At 48.0% G+C, this 15,231-nt stretch overlaps 1 protein-coding gene across 1 annotated transcript in view; it reads right to left on the bottom strand.

The window, feature by feature from the left end:
• The window catches only part of Abca4 (ATP binding cassette subfamily A member 4), a 126,128-nt gene that overhangs the window by 51,100 nt on the left and 59,797 nt on the right, over window positions 1-15,231 (bottom strand). The window contains exons 13-17 of the mRNA XM_059266177.1: window positions 12,055-12,276; window positions 10,129-10,333; window positions 5,385-5,450; window positions 2,554-2,643; window positions 846-1,020 (exon numbers count right to left, since the gene is read on the bottom strand). Coding sequence (XP_059122160.1) covers window positions 846-1,020; window positions 2,554-2,643; window positions 5,385-5,450; window positions 10,129-10,333; window positions 12,055-12,276 — 758 coding nt within the window. The remainder of the gene's footprint in view (window positions 1-845; window positions 1,021-2,553; window positions 2,644-5,384; window positions 5,451-10,128; window positions 10,334-12,054; window positions 12,277-15,231) is intronic.

Raw genomic sequence — 15,231 nt, 5'->3', positions numbered from 1 at the left:
CGAGTAGACTCCCCAGTTCTCTCTCCACTGTCTCAGAAATGTAACCACCCCCCAGCAGAGGTCCCATGCCAACACTGAAGCGTCCCGATAATTGGTAGGAAAAAGGAGCGCTCCTTAAAAACAGTGGTGTTTACAGACCCTGGACATGGCAGCCATGACTTTACCCTCACTGTGGATGACAGTGTCAGGGGAGACATGAGGGCTAAGGAGGGGACTTAGGGTGTTAGAAACAAGAGGCAACTGTCTGTGATAAGAAAACCTAGCTAATACACCTACTGAGCCATCCAACTCAGAGGCTTCAGGAAAAAAAAATCACTTAAACTCTGAATGTCTATTTCCGTGGCAGAAAGAGAGTGATACACTTACTCCGAATTCTCTCATTGCTTCTTATGAATATTAAATATACTTGAGTGGGCGTTGAATACTGCAGCATTCTTAGGAGATTTTTTAAAAACCTTGTTTGTTTGTTTGTTTGTTTTGCAGTGGTTGGGAGGGGGTTGTATTCAAGACAGGATATGTACACTATGTAGTTCTGGCTTATCCCGGAACTCACTATGTAGACCAGGCTAGCCTTGAACTCACAGAGTTTACAAGCCTCTCCCTCCCAGGTGCAGAGATTAAAGGTGTGAGTCACTATATTCGGCTTGCTTTGTAAACTCTTGGGGCCACAAAATAAGTGTTTCTTTGTTTTGTTTCCACCAAAATTCAGTAGGGAAGAGCTGACTGAAGTTACTGGGGAGAGTGAAGCCAGGGAATGGGATGGGATGGCATGGGATGGGATGGCATGGCATGGGATGGCATGGGATGGCATGGGATGGAGACAGCCTCTCTGCTAGAGAACTCACAAGGTGGTAGTTTTCCCTGCTCCATTGTGACCCAGGAACGCGGTGATCTGGTTCTCATAGAAAGTGATGTTGAGGCGGTCCACAGCAGGCCGGCTACAGGGCTCAAAAACTTTTACCAAGTTCTTCACACACACTCCAGGCACCAACCCTGGGAGCTCGCGTTCGAAGAAGGAGTCTTGGAAGGAAAAGCACATTGTAGAAACATAACACTTTGATGGATATGCTCAAGGAACATAGTGCTTTCTTCAGTCCTGTGTCCTGCCTGAGATTTCACCTGCCCACATGGCTACAGCTTTGTAAAGAGGATCAGAATAGCAATAGTAATGATTGCATTGGCCATTGATTTAACACTTACTGTGCGTTAGGCACTGTTTCCAGTGCTTTCCAAGAATTACCTCATTCCACACTCGTAGTCCTATGGGTAGATATTACTAGGCTCATTTCAATAGGTTAGAAAGCCCAAGACTGAGAGGCGTCACCTGTTCTATTGAGTCCACATGGCTTGTAAGTGGCAGAGTTGGGGTGTGAGCCCAGAGCCCATACTTATCTGAAATAGTTCCCGCCTAGATATTGTGTTAACCCCAAGCTCCATCTGTGCTCTCAGGCTGTCTATAGGACTCTTCCTGGGTTTCTGGCACCCGCTCTCACTCCTCAGCACTCCAGGACAGTCCACTCTTCCTCATCATGGCTCCTCCTTCCCTATGCTTCCTGTCCGCTGCAGTGTTGACCTCCTCTCTCCTCCCCTGACCCCTACCACATCTTCTCTGCAGTTCACTCTATAGAGCCCCGATTAATTACTGTCAGACTATGAATTCCAAACATCGACTCCCTTGCTCTGTCTCCAAATCCCATTGCATCGTCCGTCTGTCTGTGCCTCCTGGTCCAGCCTAAAGCTGAGACAGAACCAGCATCCTCAGCTCCACTGCCTGTCATTTCAGCCTTGTCAAACCACTCTGGGAGGGTCTTCCAGAGGCATCCCTGCCTGCAAACCAACTCTGTGAGGACCCAGGTCTCCAACGTCAGCTTTGCAAAGAGGTACCTGAGGGATACACACGCCAACATCGGGCTAACCCAGAGCCTGTGTGCCTCTCTAAACCCAAGAAACACACACACTCAAAGATGAGAACCCTTCGAAGAATTAGCTCAAGAGGGAAGACATCAGCAAAAGCCAGGGACGCAAGTCTTATGTTCCCTGCCGGTCAGCCCAGGAATGATTAGGTGACTTCCACAGCCAGCAGAGACTTCTGATGGTGGCAGTGAATGGACTCAGGGTCTGTAAACCTTGAGTGGAGTGCAGGCAGCTCGGCTAGACTCCTTCCCCTCACCGCACTTATTTTTGTCTTTCCTTGTAGCTCATATCCGCTTCAAGTCCCAGTGACCCAAGTCATTGTTCTGGCTAAATCCTCGGAAGTCAGCACATTCGTGCAATTCGCTTGGGATTTGCCTAACAAGGGCACAAACACACTACAGACTTGGGATCTGCTTTCTCCAGGAAATATGCACTAATGTCTGGGTTGGACCATTCATTCCCCGCGTGTGCAGCTGGACATCACATTTAACACCAGTCAAGAGAGGGAGTCAGCTTCCTGGCCTGCATTTCACCCGTCTCGTGGTTTTGCTCTGGCACTACCCAAGCTTCCTAGCTTTCGCCTTGGCTCTGCTCCGCTCCTTTTTTCTTTGTTTTTGGTGGGGTGGGTGGTGGTGTTACCACTCATTCCTTCTGGATGCTCCGGATCCTCCATTTCCTCTGTTAAAGGTTCAGTCTTCTCCAGGGCCCTTTCTTCTCGGGTCGAGCAACCTGAGCCAACCAGAAGGCTATGTTACTCTTCAGCAGAGACAGGCAAGGCGAGGAGGGGTAGAGGGGACAGATGGGCTCCCCACCTCGAGGGGAGGACGCTCCCTCAGCAGGTGCAGCCAGCATGGCCTCCGGCCTGACCTGCTGCCAGGCCCTGGGGTACTCAGAGATGATCGCCCTGTCTTCATCGGCCCAGGGGGACTTCTGTAATTGGAGCCTTGGAGGCGGGGAGTTTCCATTTAGTCTAGTGTTTGTTTTTAGGGGGAGCCAGGAATCAAACTCAGAATTTCACGCATGCTAGGCAAGCACTCTACCACCAAGTCACACTCCCAATGCTAACCTCTTCCTTTTAATGTGTTAGGCTTCCCATGTCAGAAATTGTGATTTAAAAAAAAAAAAACAAACAAAACCAGACAAATAAAAAAATCTGCCTCAGGGTTAAATTTGGAATGGGCTAATTATCTTTAGCCTACCACCTGGTCCTCTTTTGCTCCAACCTAAAACATGTCAGTCATGGGAACATCGAGCAAAAAATCCGTCTGTAGTGAAAGGATGGGTTGTTAGCTTAAATCAGAGTTTGAGAAACAGCTCTCTTGAGAAAGCCACCTATTTGGGCATTCAGGAATCTTGAGGTTAACACCAGGATGGAGTTGGTGGGCATTCAGGATTGTGAAGGGTGATATCACACACACACACACACACACACACACACACACACACACACACACACGCACGCGCGCGCGCACGCGCACACGCACACGCACACGTACAATGGATTTTTTTTTTTTTAAATTGGCATTTGGTCTAAAAGGGTGTCAAGGACATCCTGGGAAGGGAAGAAGCAGGAAGGCCATCCAGCCAGAGAGGAAGCAGGAACAAGAGGAAGCCACCAGCACCAAGCCCTTAGGGCCCTGGTTCAAGCACAGATGGGCAAGCATCTGTGGGTCTTGTCAGTGTGAGCCCACCAGGGCCTCTACATTTGCAGGGTGTGAGGGAGCAGCAGGCTGAGAAGTTCAGAAGTGTGCTGCCTGCTCCGCTTCTGACTCCACTTCCTGAAGCAGTTTTGAGTCTATGTTCCACAGTTCCTGAGGTCAGCATACTGCTATCAGACTGTCCTCGGGTGGAATAAAGCAGCCAGAACAAATACCTTTCCAAATAACCACTGGAGTGATTTCCTTGTTGGGAAATGGTCTAGATTCTGTCCCTCGTGTCCCGTGGGATTTCTGTAAGGAATGGATGTCTCTGGGGCTCCATTTCTGTGTCTATGAAAAGAGGTGCTGGGGAGTGACTCCTCCGCTTTCTGATCTAGATAGTGTGAGGGATTGAATTTCATCTAGCCTATGAGACAAGTGAAAAATATTTCCCTTCTGTCAGCAAAAGTGTATGTGTCTCGTTATCAAGGAACACGTTTCTCAGGATTTTTTTTTTTTTTTTTTTTTTTTTGAATAGCAGAGTACCTCTTGGGATAATAGAGGGGACAAGAGAACATGACCCCTGATGTTCACTGACATTAAGAACATTCCAGGGGCACACCTATTTAAACATTCCTATTTATGATGGGCTGATAACTTTATTACAGAGACGTTTAAAGTTTTGTAGATACACACAATGCATAAAACAATATAATTGTCAAAACATTGCTTGAACTATCAAAAATGTATACAGAGAAAAATAACTGGGGGGGGGGAACCCTTAAAATGTTGAACAAAGCCTTTTAAAGACTCCAGATTAAGCCCCTAAAGAACTAAATATCTGTGTTAGTGCTTAAAGGATTGATAAACCCTAGCCCAGGAGTAGTAGTTCAAAACGAAGTGTGGATAGGTGAGAGGTGAGTTCGAACCCTTGAAAGCGTTTTTTTCCTTCCTGAACCTCCCAGTTATAGGGAAGACTGTGGTTCATAGCTCTAGAGTTTCTCTGCCTTCTCAGAAGACTATGATCTAAGGGTTGTCTTATGATTTCTAGAACTCTCTTGGCCTCCTGCTTTGTTTAGGAAGAGAGACAAATTGTATTTCAGAGGCCCTGTCAGCAAATGTCCTTTTGGCTTCCTTCTCCAGCCAGAGAGCTGTGGTAGTGTCCGCCTTGGGGGGTCAACAGTGCAGCTTCTGCCTCGTCTTCAGAGAGTGAATTACTGTGTGTTTCCAGAGTGTGGAGAATGATGACTGAGGAGGATGGGGGTAGCAAAGGATGAAGGCAAAGCTCCCTTCATGATTCCTGGATCTCTGCTTTCAAGGTAGGAGAAAGATATTTGACTCCTGAAATGGTGCAACCCCCTTTCAACAGGCATGTAACACCCCCGGGACGAACTGTCGACTTTCCGCCTTTTGCTCTGGCTCTGTGATTCATCAAAGGCAAGCTTGTGGGGGCCGTTATGCTGTGCTGTCCTGCTCGCCCACCACAGATGGCAGGAATCACGCACTTGACATAAAGGGCCCCCTTGGCACCTTCCACACGTCTTGCACGTACCCCCAAGGATCTAGTTTCAATCCTGAAGCATTTCTGTTGTTGTCATTTTGTTTTAATATATTTTTTCTTTTTTTGTTTTTTTTTTTTTGAGGCAGGGTTTCTCTGTGTAGCTCCAGCTGTCCTGGAGCTCACTCTGTAGAGTAGGCTGGCCTCGAACTCACAGAGCCTCTGCCTCCTGAGTGCTGGGATTAAAGTCACGTGCGACCACCACCTGGCTGTTTTAATGTAAAAACAACAACAACAAAAACAAAAAAAAGCAACGACAAAAAAGCCCAACTTACCTTCACCTCCAAGCCAGTAAGACTCCTGTAGGAGGAAGTACCAGGGAAGGGGCGTTCCATAGTCTCCTGAGAACAGGAACACAAAGAAAGAGAAAACAGTGAGCCCCATCCCCCCACATCATGTAAGCTCTATGATATACCCAATCCAAATCTCAAATGATAGCTCCAGGTATCGATAGTCCCAAGCCACTACGTGGTGACCCACAGGCTATCAGATAGACTGCTTCTTTCAGTCAGTTTATAATCAAAACACCATGGTGGTTTTTTTGGGTGTTACCAACAACACTAACAATGATGATCTTGGTTGACATCAGTTTTCCAAGAAATAAATGTTATTAAAGAATTAAATCATGCCATTTTTTTACCAGTTACCAGAAAACAATAATATTGCTGATGGCAAACATTTGCTACACTCTATTTATGTAACGGGCATATTTTACACTTCCCATAAGTTACATCACTGAATTCTGAAAACCACCCTAGGAGTTGGGTGGTAATATTAGTCTGAAGGATGCAGAAACTGAGGAGCACTAACTTTGAGCCATCTGCCCCAGTCCATAGCTAATTATGTAAAAATGGGAGAATTCTAACACAGGCAATTGGGTTCCAATGTCACCGTTCTAACCCCCCACATTCTCCTGGATTCAGCTGTGTTTGAAGGAAAACGGCTCCCAACTTCCTGGTTCAGTTCTCTTCGTAACTTTTGTTCCCCTTAAAACGCTAATTTTTTCCAGGAGATGGTGTGTATACCTTTAATTCCAGCACTCGGGAGACAGAGGCAAGTGGATCTCTGTGAGTTCAAGGCCAGCCTGATCTACAGAGTGAGTTCCAGGACAGCCAGGGCTACACAGGGAAACTCTGTCTAGAAAAACCAGAAAAAAAAAAAAGTTGATTTTTTTTTTTAAATAAAAACATGACGTTGCTTATTTTTCCCTTACATTTTTTAAATTGTGTGTGCGTGTGAGTATGTGTATGTGAGTGTAGGTGCACTCTGAGGCCTAAAGGGTCAGATCCCCTGGAGCTGGAGTTGTAGAGTGTTGTGAGCCACCTGAAATTGATGCTGGGAACTGAACGTGCGTCCTCTGGAAGAGCAGTGTGTGCTGGTTCTTGACTGAGACACCTCTATGGCCCTCATTGCTTTTGAAATAGTCATGGCTTTCGTCACTGCGAGACTGATTCAAGGGCAAGCCTAGATATTTTGTTTTCTTTCAAGTTTTATTTAGTGTGTGTGTGTGTGTGTGTGTGTGTGTGTGTGTGTGTGTGGTAAACATTGCTTGGCAGCCATTTTGTTAATTTTTTTTTTCATAGGTTCACATGCCACCGTGCACATCTGGAGGTCGGAGGTGATTTTTAAGTCACCCATTCTATCTTTCTACTGTGTTTTAAGACATAGTCTGCCCCACCCCACTTCCTGCACCGTCTCGGGTCCCCTCCTACCATTTCCCATAGGACTGCTTGGGTTACTGATGTGTGCCGACATGTGCCGATGTGTACTTGGCTTTTTAATGTGGGTTGGGAAGCTGAGCTCAGGTCATCAGGTGTGGTGAAAGATTTTGTCCATGGAGTCATCTCCCAGCCCACGTGGGCCTTCTCTGTCCTCTGTGCTAAGATGGGTCCGAGGACATTGTGCATACCAAACAAGCGCTCCACCACTGAAATACATCCTCAGTCCCAGATCTGTCTTTTCTAAATGTCCTGGTTCCCAGAACATGGCCACATAGGGGCTGCTCAGTGCACAGTTGTTGATGAAATGAGAACTTTAGCTTGGCTAAAATAATGTACAAATCCTTATTCCAACCCAACTAATTTTCACTTATTAGATCTCTTTCCAGGGACACAAACAAACAAAACAGGCTGAGTAAGTTCAAGTGTCTTGCTCAGGTCACTGTCAGAGGTGGAACTGTGTCCCTCTCCAAGCAGGGGTCAATGTTGATGTCAGTGATACCATATAAAGTATATGTGGTCATTGTTCTCAGTTCAGTACCGGCCACAGAGCTCTACTGCCCTTGAAATTTCCCAAGTAATAAGAGTACTTTTCTTTGTTATTCATGGAATATTTTTTTTTCTACTGTGTCTAAGCTCATGCTATTGAGATGGCTCATAGGGGAGCAGCAAGATCGCGTCACATTTGGGTGTTGCCTACCAGAAAGACCAAATGCGAAGAGAGAAACCTTTCAGCCCAATCTCTCTGATCTCCAGAGATTAAGGGGCGGCAGACAACTCCAGAACCTCAGGAAGAGGATTTGAAGAGATTCTGGACTGGCGACCACATTTCAGTGCTGGTCAGTGGTGGTCCAGAGAGGGCTGCTCCAGACCATTTCATCCCTGTCCCCATTCCTCACCTTATGGCTGTCCTTGAGTTATACCCGTAACAATAGTGCCGTAATTGAAAAGAGAGCACTTTGTAAAGTGTTAGCATCTGAACGGAGGGAGGTCTTACAGGATTGCCTCTAACTCTGGATAGTCTCAGAGTGGAATTCAATGGTTAGTGACCGGGATTTTGATGGTGTTTGAGAAAATACCCATTTAGTGTCCAAACCAGAGTCCCAACCTCATATCTCAAATGTGGTATTATTTATACTGGAGGAGGGTGACCACATAGAGTCCTCAAAAGACAGCCTCATGTAGACCAGCACACGGGGAAAATGCCACGTGAAGATGGAGGATTGGAGTGATGTGCCTGAAGTCAGGGAAGCCGGAGGATCAAAACCCTCCAGAAGCTTGGTTTTATAGGCAGCATGGCCTTCCCAGCAGCTTCATTTTTGATTTCTAGCTTTCAGACAATGAGATTAAAAACAATAATAACAACAACAACAAAAAAAACCCAACAACTATTATTTTAAGCCATACTATACATAGTCCTTGTTATAACATCACTAGAAACACATCCTCCTTCAGGTGGGACACAGACCCAAGCCTCCTGACTTAGGCTAGCCACCTTTTCCCAGTCAGGATTGCTGCACATTTGTGTTGTTTGATTGATGGGTTCTCTGTTTCTGACAGGGTCTTGCTGTAACCCAGGCTGTACTCGAACTCACAGTCTACCATACCTGGTCCCACTTGCTTCCTTCTGAGGACCATGAGCTTGTTCTTTCGGGCCCATCCTCACTCTTCCCTGTCTGCTTTGTCCAGGGCATCAAGAGCTATACCCAGATGTCATTGTACAGTGAAGGCTGACGTGGAGGCCATTCAGATGAAGAGGGGACTTCTCTAGCTATAGAAAAATGCTAATTTGAAGGAAAATCTGAGTGTCTGCAAAGCAGATACAAAACTTTGCAAATAGCTAATTCTGATCCAGTAGCTGATTTTCTGGGCTTCAGGTAAGTTAGATAGTGATTCGGTGTCTATGAGAGACAGGGCTTCCAGGCTGTCACTGAGAAATACACAGGCCATGTGCCTGCTCTCATGGGCTCGTACCCTAGGAAGGGTGGTAAGTCGATAAACACATACATAAGGTTACATCATGTCAGGTGGTGAGGAGTGCTAAAAAAAAAATAATAATAATAAAGTGGGGTAAAAGGTTAGGGCCCCGGAGGGAGTATTGGTCATACAATGATAAAGACCTAGTAATCTTCAGTCTAGAAAGATCCCTGTGATAAGTGACAGTTGAACAGAGACCTGAGCGGAGTGAGGAAACCAGGAGATAGGAGGGATAGCCTGGGGTGAAAGGCCCTGCTGGTGAAAACAGCAGGTGTGAAGGTCCAGCCCTGGAAGTGTGCTCATGTGTTGAACATAAGTGGGGAGGCCGTGGTGGCGGGAGCTGAGAGACTTAGGGGGGGAGGGAAAACAGGAGCCGCAGAAAGAGGGTAGCGGAAAGGCAGGCGGAGGAGGAAGCATTGGTAGGCCTGAGTTGGGAAGCTGGGTTTCACTCTGAATGAGGGGAAAGGACCATGAAGGAATCTGAACAGAGGTTGAGACCATCTGGCCTAGATTGCAAAACACACCATCTGCCTACTGTGAGGAGGACAAGGTGGTCATGGTGGGATTGCAAAACACTCCATCTGCATACCGTGAGGACTCGGTGGTCATGGTGGAAAGAGCCTTGGAATGGGAAGGTAGATCGGTGGTGAACAGGAAGCCCGTTCTAGACCTGTTTCCCAGTCTCCTCTCTCCCTGCCTGTCTGTGTGTGTGCGCACACGCATGCACACACGTGCATACAAGTGTATGGTGAACACACACGTGTGTGGGTATGCACACTCATGAGCATGTACGCAGAGGCTAGAGGAGCTGCCTTCCTTTATGACTCCACACCTGAGTCCTTTGACGCAGGATCATTTGCTGAACTGGAAGCTTGCTGTCCTGACCAGGTTGGCTGGCTAAAGAGTTCCTGGGGTCCACTTGTCTCCATTTCCCAATGTTAGGGTTACAGTCACTTGCAGACATGCCCAACTTTTATGTGGGCTATAGGGATTCAAACTCAGGTCCTCATGCTTGCACAGAGAGTACTTTTACCTACTGAGCCTTCTCCCCAGCTCCAATGCTAGACCTATTTCTAAAGGGGAGACAATAATTTGCTGGTGGAGTTTTAACTTCTAGATGTAAATTCAGCTGCTGGCCCTGAGAGCTTATGTTCAAACAGCTTGTGCCTGTGTGTGTGTGTGTGTGTGTGTGTGTGTGTGTGTGTGTGTGTGTGGTGGCGGGGGAATCAAGCTTAAACAAGAAGATTGGGCCAGGCCTGTGCATCTGAAGAAATGCATTCCCTGGACCATGGGACATGAAGCAGCCTGGCTTTTCCTTGCTTACCTGGGAAAACCTGGTCAAGGTACCAGGCAAGCAACCCGTACAGAGCGGCGTCAAGAAGCATCATCTCCATGGACAGCAGGAAACTGAACTCATCCCCTTCCATGGGACTCTTCCCAATGTTGTCCCACTGCAGCCCCAGGCCTTGCTCCTCGAAGCGGACCAGGTACTCAGTGCCAAAGCCAAAGGCCACGGGAGAAATCAGACTCTGCAGTGAGTGGAGGGGGACAGAAATGGAGGGAGAGGACAGTGGAGCCCAGGGGTCCACAAGGCGGGGGAGGGAGGAGGGCCAAAGAGGGTCTGTGTTGTGTCTGCGAGTGAGGCTACTCAGGGAGGGCTTACAGGGGTCTTCTGGTGGGAAGAGAATTCCGGAAATGCCTGGCAGGCCTCAGAAATCCCCACCTGTGCCCCGTGAGCCACCTCTCACCTGTTCCATAGAGTACAGCTAGGCTGTCAGGGGATGCTGGTGAAGAAGTGGTCCACATACAAGACTCCGAAGGAATGAAGGTCCTCCTGATCTCCCTCCTCCCTCCCCCTCTGCCTTCCACTATCTGAAAACCACACAGCTCTGGGCAGAATGAAAATGCCAAATGAGCTACTTTGTGAGACTCCCGCAAGAACGGGCCTCAAAGTCCCCATTTTCCTATGACCAGCAAGGACGCAAGGTCCTCTGTGCAGAAAGTAGTCCGCTGGCTAGAAAGAGTGCAGCAGGAAATCTGAAGAGAGTGCCCCGCCAAGTCGCCATGGGTGGCCTCTGACACATCAGAGCGTACTTGCCCTTGCCAGAAGGTTCCCTGTAATTTGGAGGACCCTGGATAGAGTTCAGACTATCTCTTACCAAAGCAAGAAACCCTCTTGCACACACACACACACACACACACACACACACACACACACACACACTTAAAATTAACTCAGCTCAGCTCTTATCTGTAGTTGCCAGACCTGAAGCTTCCTGGTAGGTCCAAGAAGCTAACTGTGGCTTCCCAGTACCACATAACAACCTGACGATTACCAAAATTGCCCAGCTCTGCCCACAGCCTGAGTCACAAGAGTTTCTTACTATTACCCATTGTGATCATCTTAGAAAACTAAGTGCTATAAATAGGGGCAATTAACTTCTTATTTAACATGAGAAATAATAAAAGGCAGATGCACCAGAGTTGGAGTCCTGAGAACAGGTTCTGCCAGCAGAGAGGCAGGCAGTAGTCCTTACTGACGTAACAGGGACAGGGAGATTCTGGAGGGCCAGAAAACTGCACCCTGTAGGGCTGAGGCTGATTAGTACTGCCTAATGAGAGGGTAGAAATGGCCCATTTGAAAACCATTAGAAAACAGACCTATATTTATTTGGGAATCCTGAACTAAGAGGTCTCTCAAGGCATCAACAGCCAGCTTCTAGAGTCTTCTCTCAGCCAGAGAGCCTAATGGTGGGGGCTCATTTCTGCATCCAATTCTGTGTGCACTGTTAGAGCACAGGAAAGACTGAGATTCTCTGATCCAGTTTCTTCTGGAAAAACGAGCCCTGTTTTAGCGGATGCAACCTTCTTTCTGAGCGGACAGGCAGTAAGGGTGGGGGGTCAAGCTTCCTCTCATCTGATTCTCCTCAAGCAGGAAGAAAAGAAGGGTGAAGGGATGCGCTGGCTGGCTCTCCTCTCACACAGAAGCAAAGGAAGCCAGGAGCTGACCTGGTTCTCCAGTCCTTTCCCAGGGCACATTCCTCAAGCAGGTCTAGGGAGGCGTTACTACTTCATGGCTCCGGGGATAGCTGTTTTCACTCTGGCTCCTAACCTTGGTATTAGCCTTTCAACCTTATGTCCTCTTGAGTCCAAAGGCAAAGCGGACCTTCTCAGAGAGCAGGCCAAGAGGCTACCAGAGTCGTCAGAGGAAATCTACAGGACAGGCTAGGGGTAAGCCCTCGGGCCTCACCACAGCCGTCTTCAGGTCGGCCGTCAGCCGGTCCTGCCAGGCAAAGCAGAGAATGTGTGGTAGGTAGAGGGTAAAGTAGATGACCCCACTGCAGGCTGCTGCGAGGCTGGCCTTGGAGAAGAACGTACTGAGCAGGAAGCACTGCATGATCGTGGCCGTGGAGAAGGCCAGCAGAAACAGGAAGAGGATGAAGGGGTCGCTGTAGTGGAGGATTCTCCCATGCTGAAACCAAAGAGATCAGGTATCAATAATTCTCACTCGTGCCCAGAGGCGGGGGCTCACTCAAGGGGCTTCCTGTGTGCAACGAGGCCTTCGGAAGCCTTCTGCTGCCCAAGAAGGGGCTCCCGCAGCCGGTTGCTAGTGTTTGAACTTTCGCGTGCACACTCAAATGCACTGAGTTCTTTTGTCTTGCCCATGCCCATTAGGCAACACTAACGTTTTATTTTAAAAAACTTAACTGGGAAACCATTAGGCTGAGTCAGCTCCAGTGTTCTGGACTCCTAAACCAGTAAACCCAAACCCAACAGCCAAGTAATTTAACCCAGTCAGCAACTGCCAACTAACCTCTAAGTGGGGACTTTAAACTATGGAAACTTTCTTTGTCATGCAGAATTCCCCATTCCTTTAGTGGAGTCCTGAGGCACATGTGGCCTAGAGTTGCCTGGGTCACAAACCACTGATGCTTGGCACTATAAAACTGGTCTAAAGCCCATATGGGGTGGGAATAGGGCCTAGGGTAAGTACCTACTATCATTTTCATAAGAGGTCATTTTTGTCAAACTGTGTTCGAAATACTTATGTTTGTAGCCGTAGATTTGTGTTGCCCTCAGCTTTGGTCTGAGAAGCTTCCTTTGCTGTGGGTAAGCGGCTAATGCCGAGACTCATAACTGGTCAATGTGCCAAGTATAAATAACTCTGAGTGCTCAGCGGTGGGTGGGTCGTCTATCAACCCCCCACTGTCCGAGGCTCAGGGAACTTCATGGCTGAGGGGATGTGAGGAATGGAAGAGCTGGCTGATGGAGAGAACTGTGAAGTGACTTCTGGAGAAGAAGAGGCTGTTGCACATATTACCACACAGGGGCTGTGGATCCCTACACAAGACCGAGACAGTGAACGTTCCAGCATGGATGGGGAAGGGACCCGGAGGGCCCACCCCATCAGAACAGCTACTGGCAGTGAGGGATACCGCGAGAAGGTCAGTCACTGTCCTTTGGGGGTCTGGCTGCTGGTGGGTCATTCATGTCCCAGTGGAAGTTCACACGTCCATGTGCATATAGGTATCACTAAGTAGACTTGGGGATATTACATAAAAGTAAAATAAAAAAGAGAAGAGGACATGAAGCTGGGAGGGACATGGAATGGGGTGCACTAAGGAGGGCTGGAGGCGGGTAGTAGATGGATATTATCAATATATGGTGTAGAAATGAATGAAACTTTCAAAGCATAAAAATATTAAAAAATCTTAATGTGCCCACAGTAATTATGGGTCAACTCAGCAAGTTCACGGTGGGAAGGACGTCGTGTTCAGGCAAGGAAGACCTGGTGTTAGGTCTTACGGTATCACCAGCACCCTGCAACCACAAAGGGAAGTCCATTCAAACAAGCCTGACCCTTTGCCTGACCATCAGCGCCTGCTTCCTGAGGTCTGCCGCTCACACAGGTGGAGGCATCAGTAATGGACCCAGAGCCTTTGGAAGCAGACTGGTCCTCCTCATCCATGAAGGCTGTGCTTTTCAGAGAACCTATGGACAAGACTCAGTGTCTTCCCCATTGTGTATGTAGGAAAAAGTGACAAACTAGTGACTTTTTCTGAACAAGCTGCTGCCCGATTACATTGTAGGATAGACCGAGATGTTCAACTGCGTTAGACCTTCTTCATCTCCTTTACTAAAGCCCTGTAAAGAGGCCAGCATTGTTGCTCCATCCAAATTCTGCATTCCCAAATACATAGAGTTCCTCCCGTTCTTTTCTCAGGAACACAAAGGTATAGGCAGTAGAATTCTGGGAGTGTGTCTCAGGCCTCAGAGTTGATACTCACTTGACCACCTCCATCTATTCAATGGGACATAGCTGAGTTGTGGTGTAATGAGGGACACAGACATGTCACACAGCACAGCACCCCCGAGACCCAAAGTCCTTGTGCTCTCCTCCTTCCTGCGTTTTTCTCCGTGTTCTTCCATCTTTTAGAACTGCCCCATCTCATGAATGGGCTCTCATCTACAGAGAGGGACTCCCTGAATCACTGCTTCCCTCTCAGTAGAAAAGAGAGAGACCAATTAATGCTATCTGTCCTGAGCCGGTGAGAACCAAGTGGAACTAATGTGCTCCTTATCTCCCACAGCCGCCATTTCTCCTTCATGCTCTCGTGCCTGTTGGGCATTGAAGGAACAGACTGAAAAAGAGATGAGGGGAAGATATGCAAAAGGGAAGGATGGACAGGAGCCACACTTAAAGCGAACCTAAGTCTGAGGAAATCTAAAAAAAAAGGTCACAATTGGAGAGCTGTTACTGCTCTCTGTAGAATGAATTCAACTTCTAGTCTGAGCCCAGAGCAAAGTCCTGCAAACATCTGGACTGTGGACTTTCGGGTAGTTTTCAAAGAGGGGTGCCCGTCACTCAGCCAGCCTCGCCATTTCCTGACCCAGCTTCCTCCACCAGCCACTTTCCTCTCTGCTCCTTGTAGGCTGACTAACAATGGAGCCTTCCCATTGTCCCTGTCCCCAGCTTCTTTCCTGCACAGCGGTGCCGGGGAGGAAGGGATACGCAAAACACGGGGACTCATTCAAAGGAAAACCTTATTCTGGTGTGGAAAGTTCTGTTTCCGTCATTATTGGAACGGTGTCCTGGTTCCCACAAGGAGGAGCTCCTCTGTGCTAGAAGCTCTGGGTGAACATTCTTTACCTCACGTCCTGAAAGCTTTGAAGTCCTAAACACCCCTTCTCAGGAAGGCAGATCTCAGTGTCACCTATCAGTAAGAAGTCAGGGCAAGCCTCTGCCGTTCATCCGGATGTTTACTCGTGGAGTCCTTTAATTCTAAGGACACAAAACATCTGCTGGGGAGAGGGACAGGCTAAGGTATGGGGCAGAGCAGAGGGCCTCTGGTGGATAAGGAGTGAGTGGCTGCTGCTCTCACCTCCTCAGAACTCTGGTATCCTTTGTAGACATCAAGCCGTGCTG

The sequence above is a fragment of the Peromyscus eremicus genome, chromosome 6 (genome assembly GCF_949786415.1).
Source record: "Peromyscus eremicus chromosome 6, PerEre_H2_v1, whole genome shotgun sequence".
Classification (NCBI taxonomy): Eukaryota; Metazoa; Chordata; class Mammalia; order Rodentia; family Cricetidae; genus Peromyscus; species Peromyscus eremicus.
The sequence above is the reverse complement of the archived record's forward strand: the minus strand, read 5'-3'. Positions and strand labels throughout refer to the sequence as shown.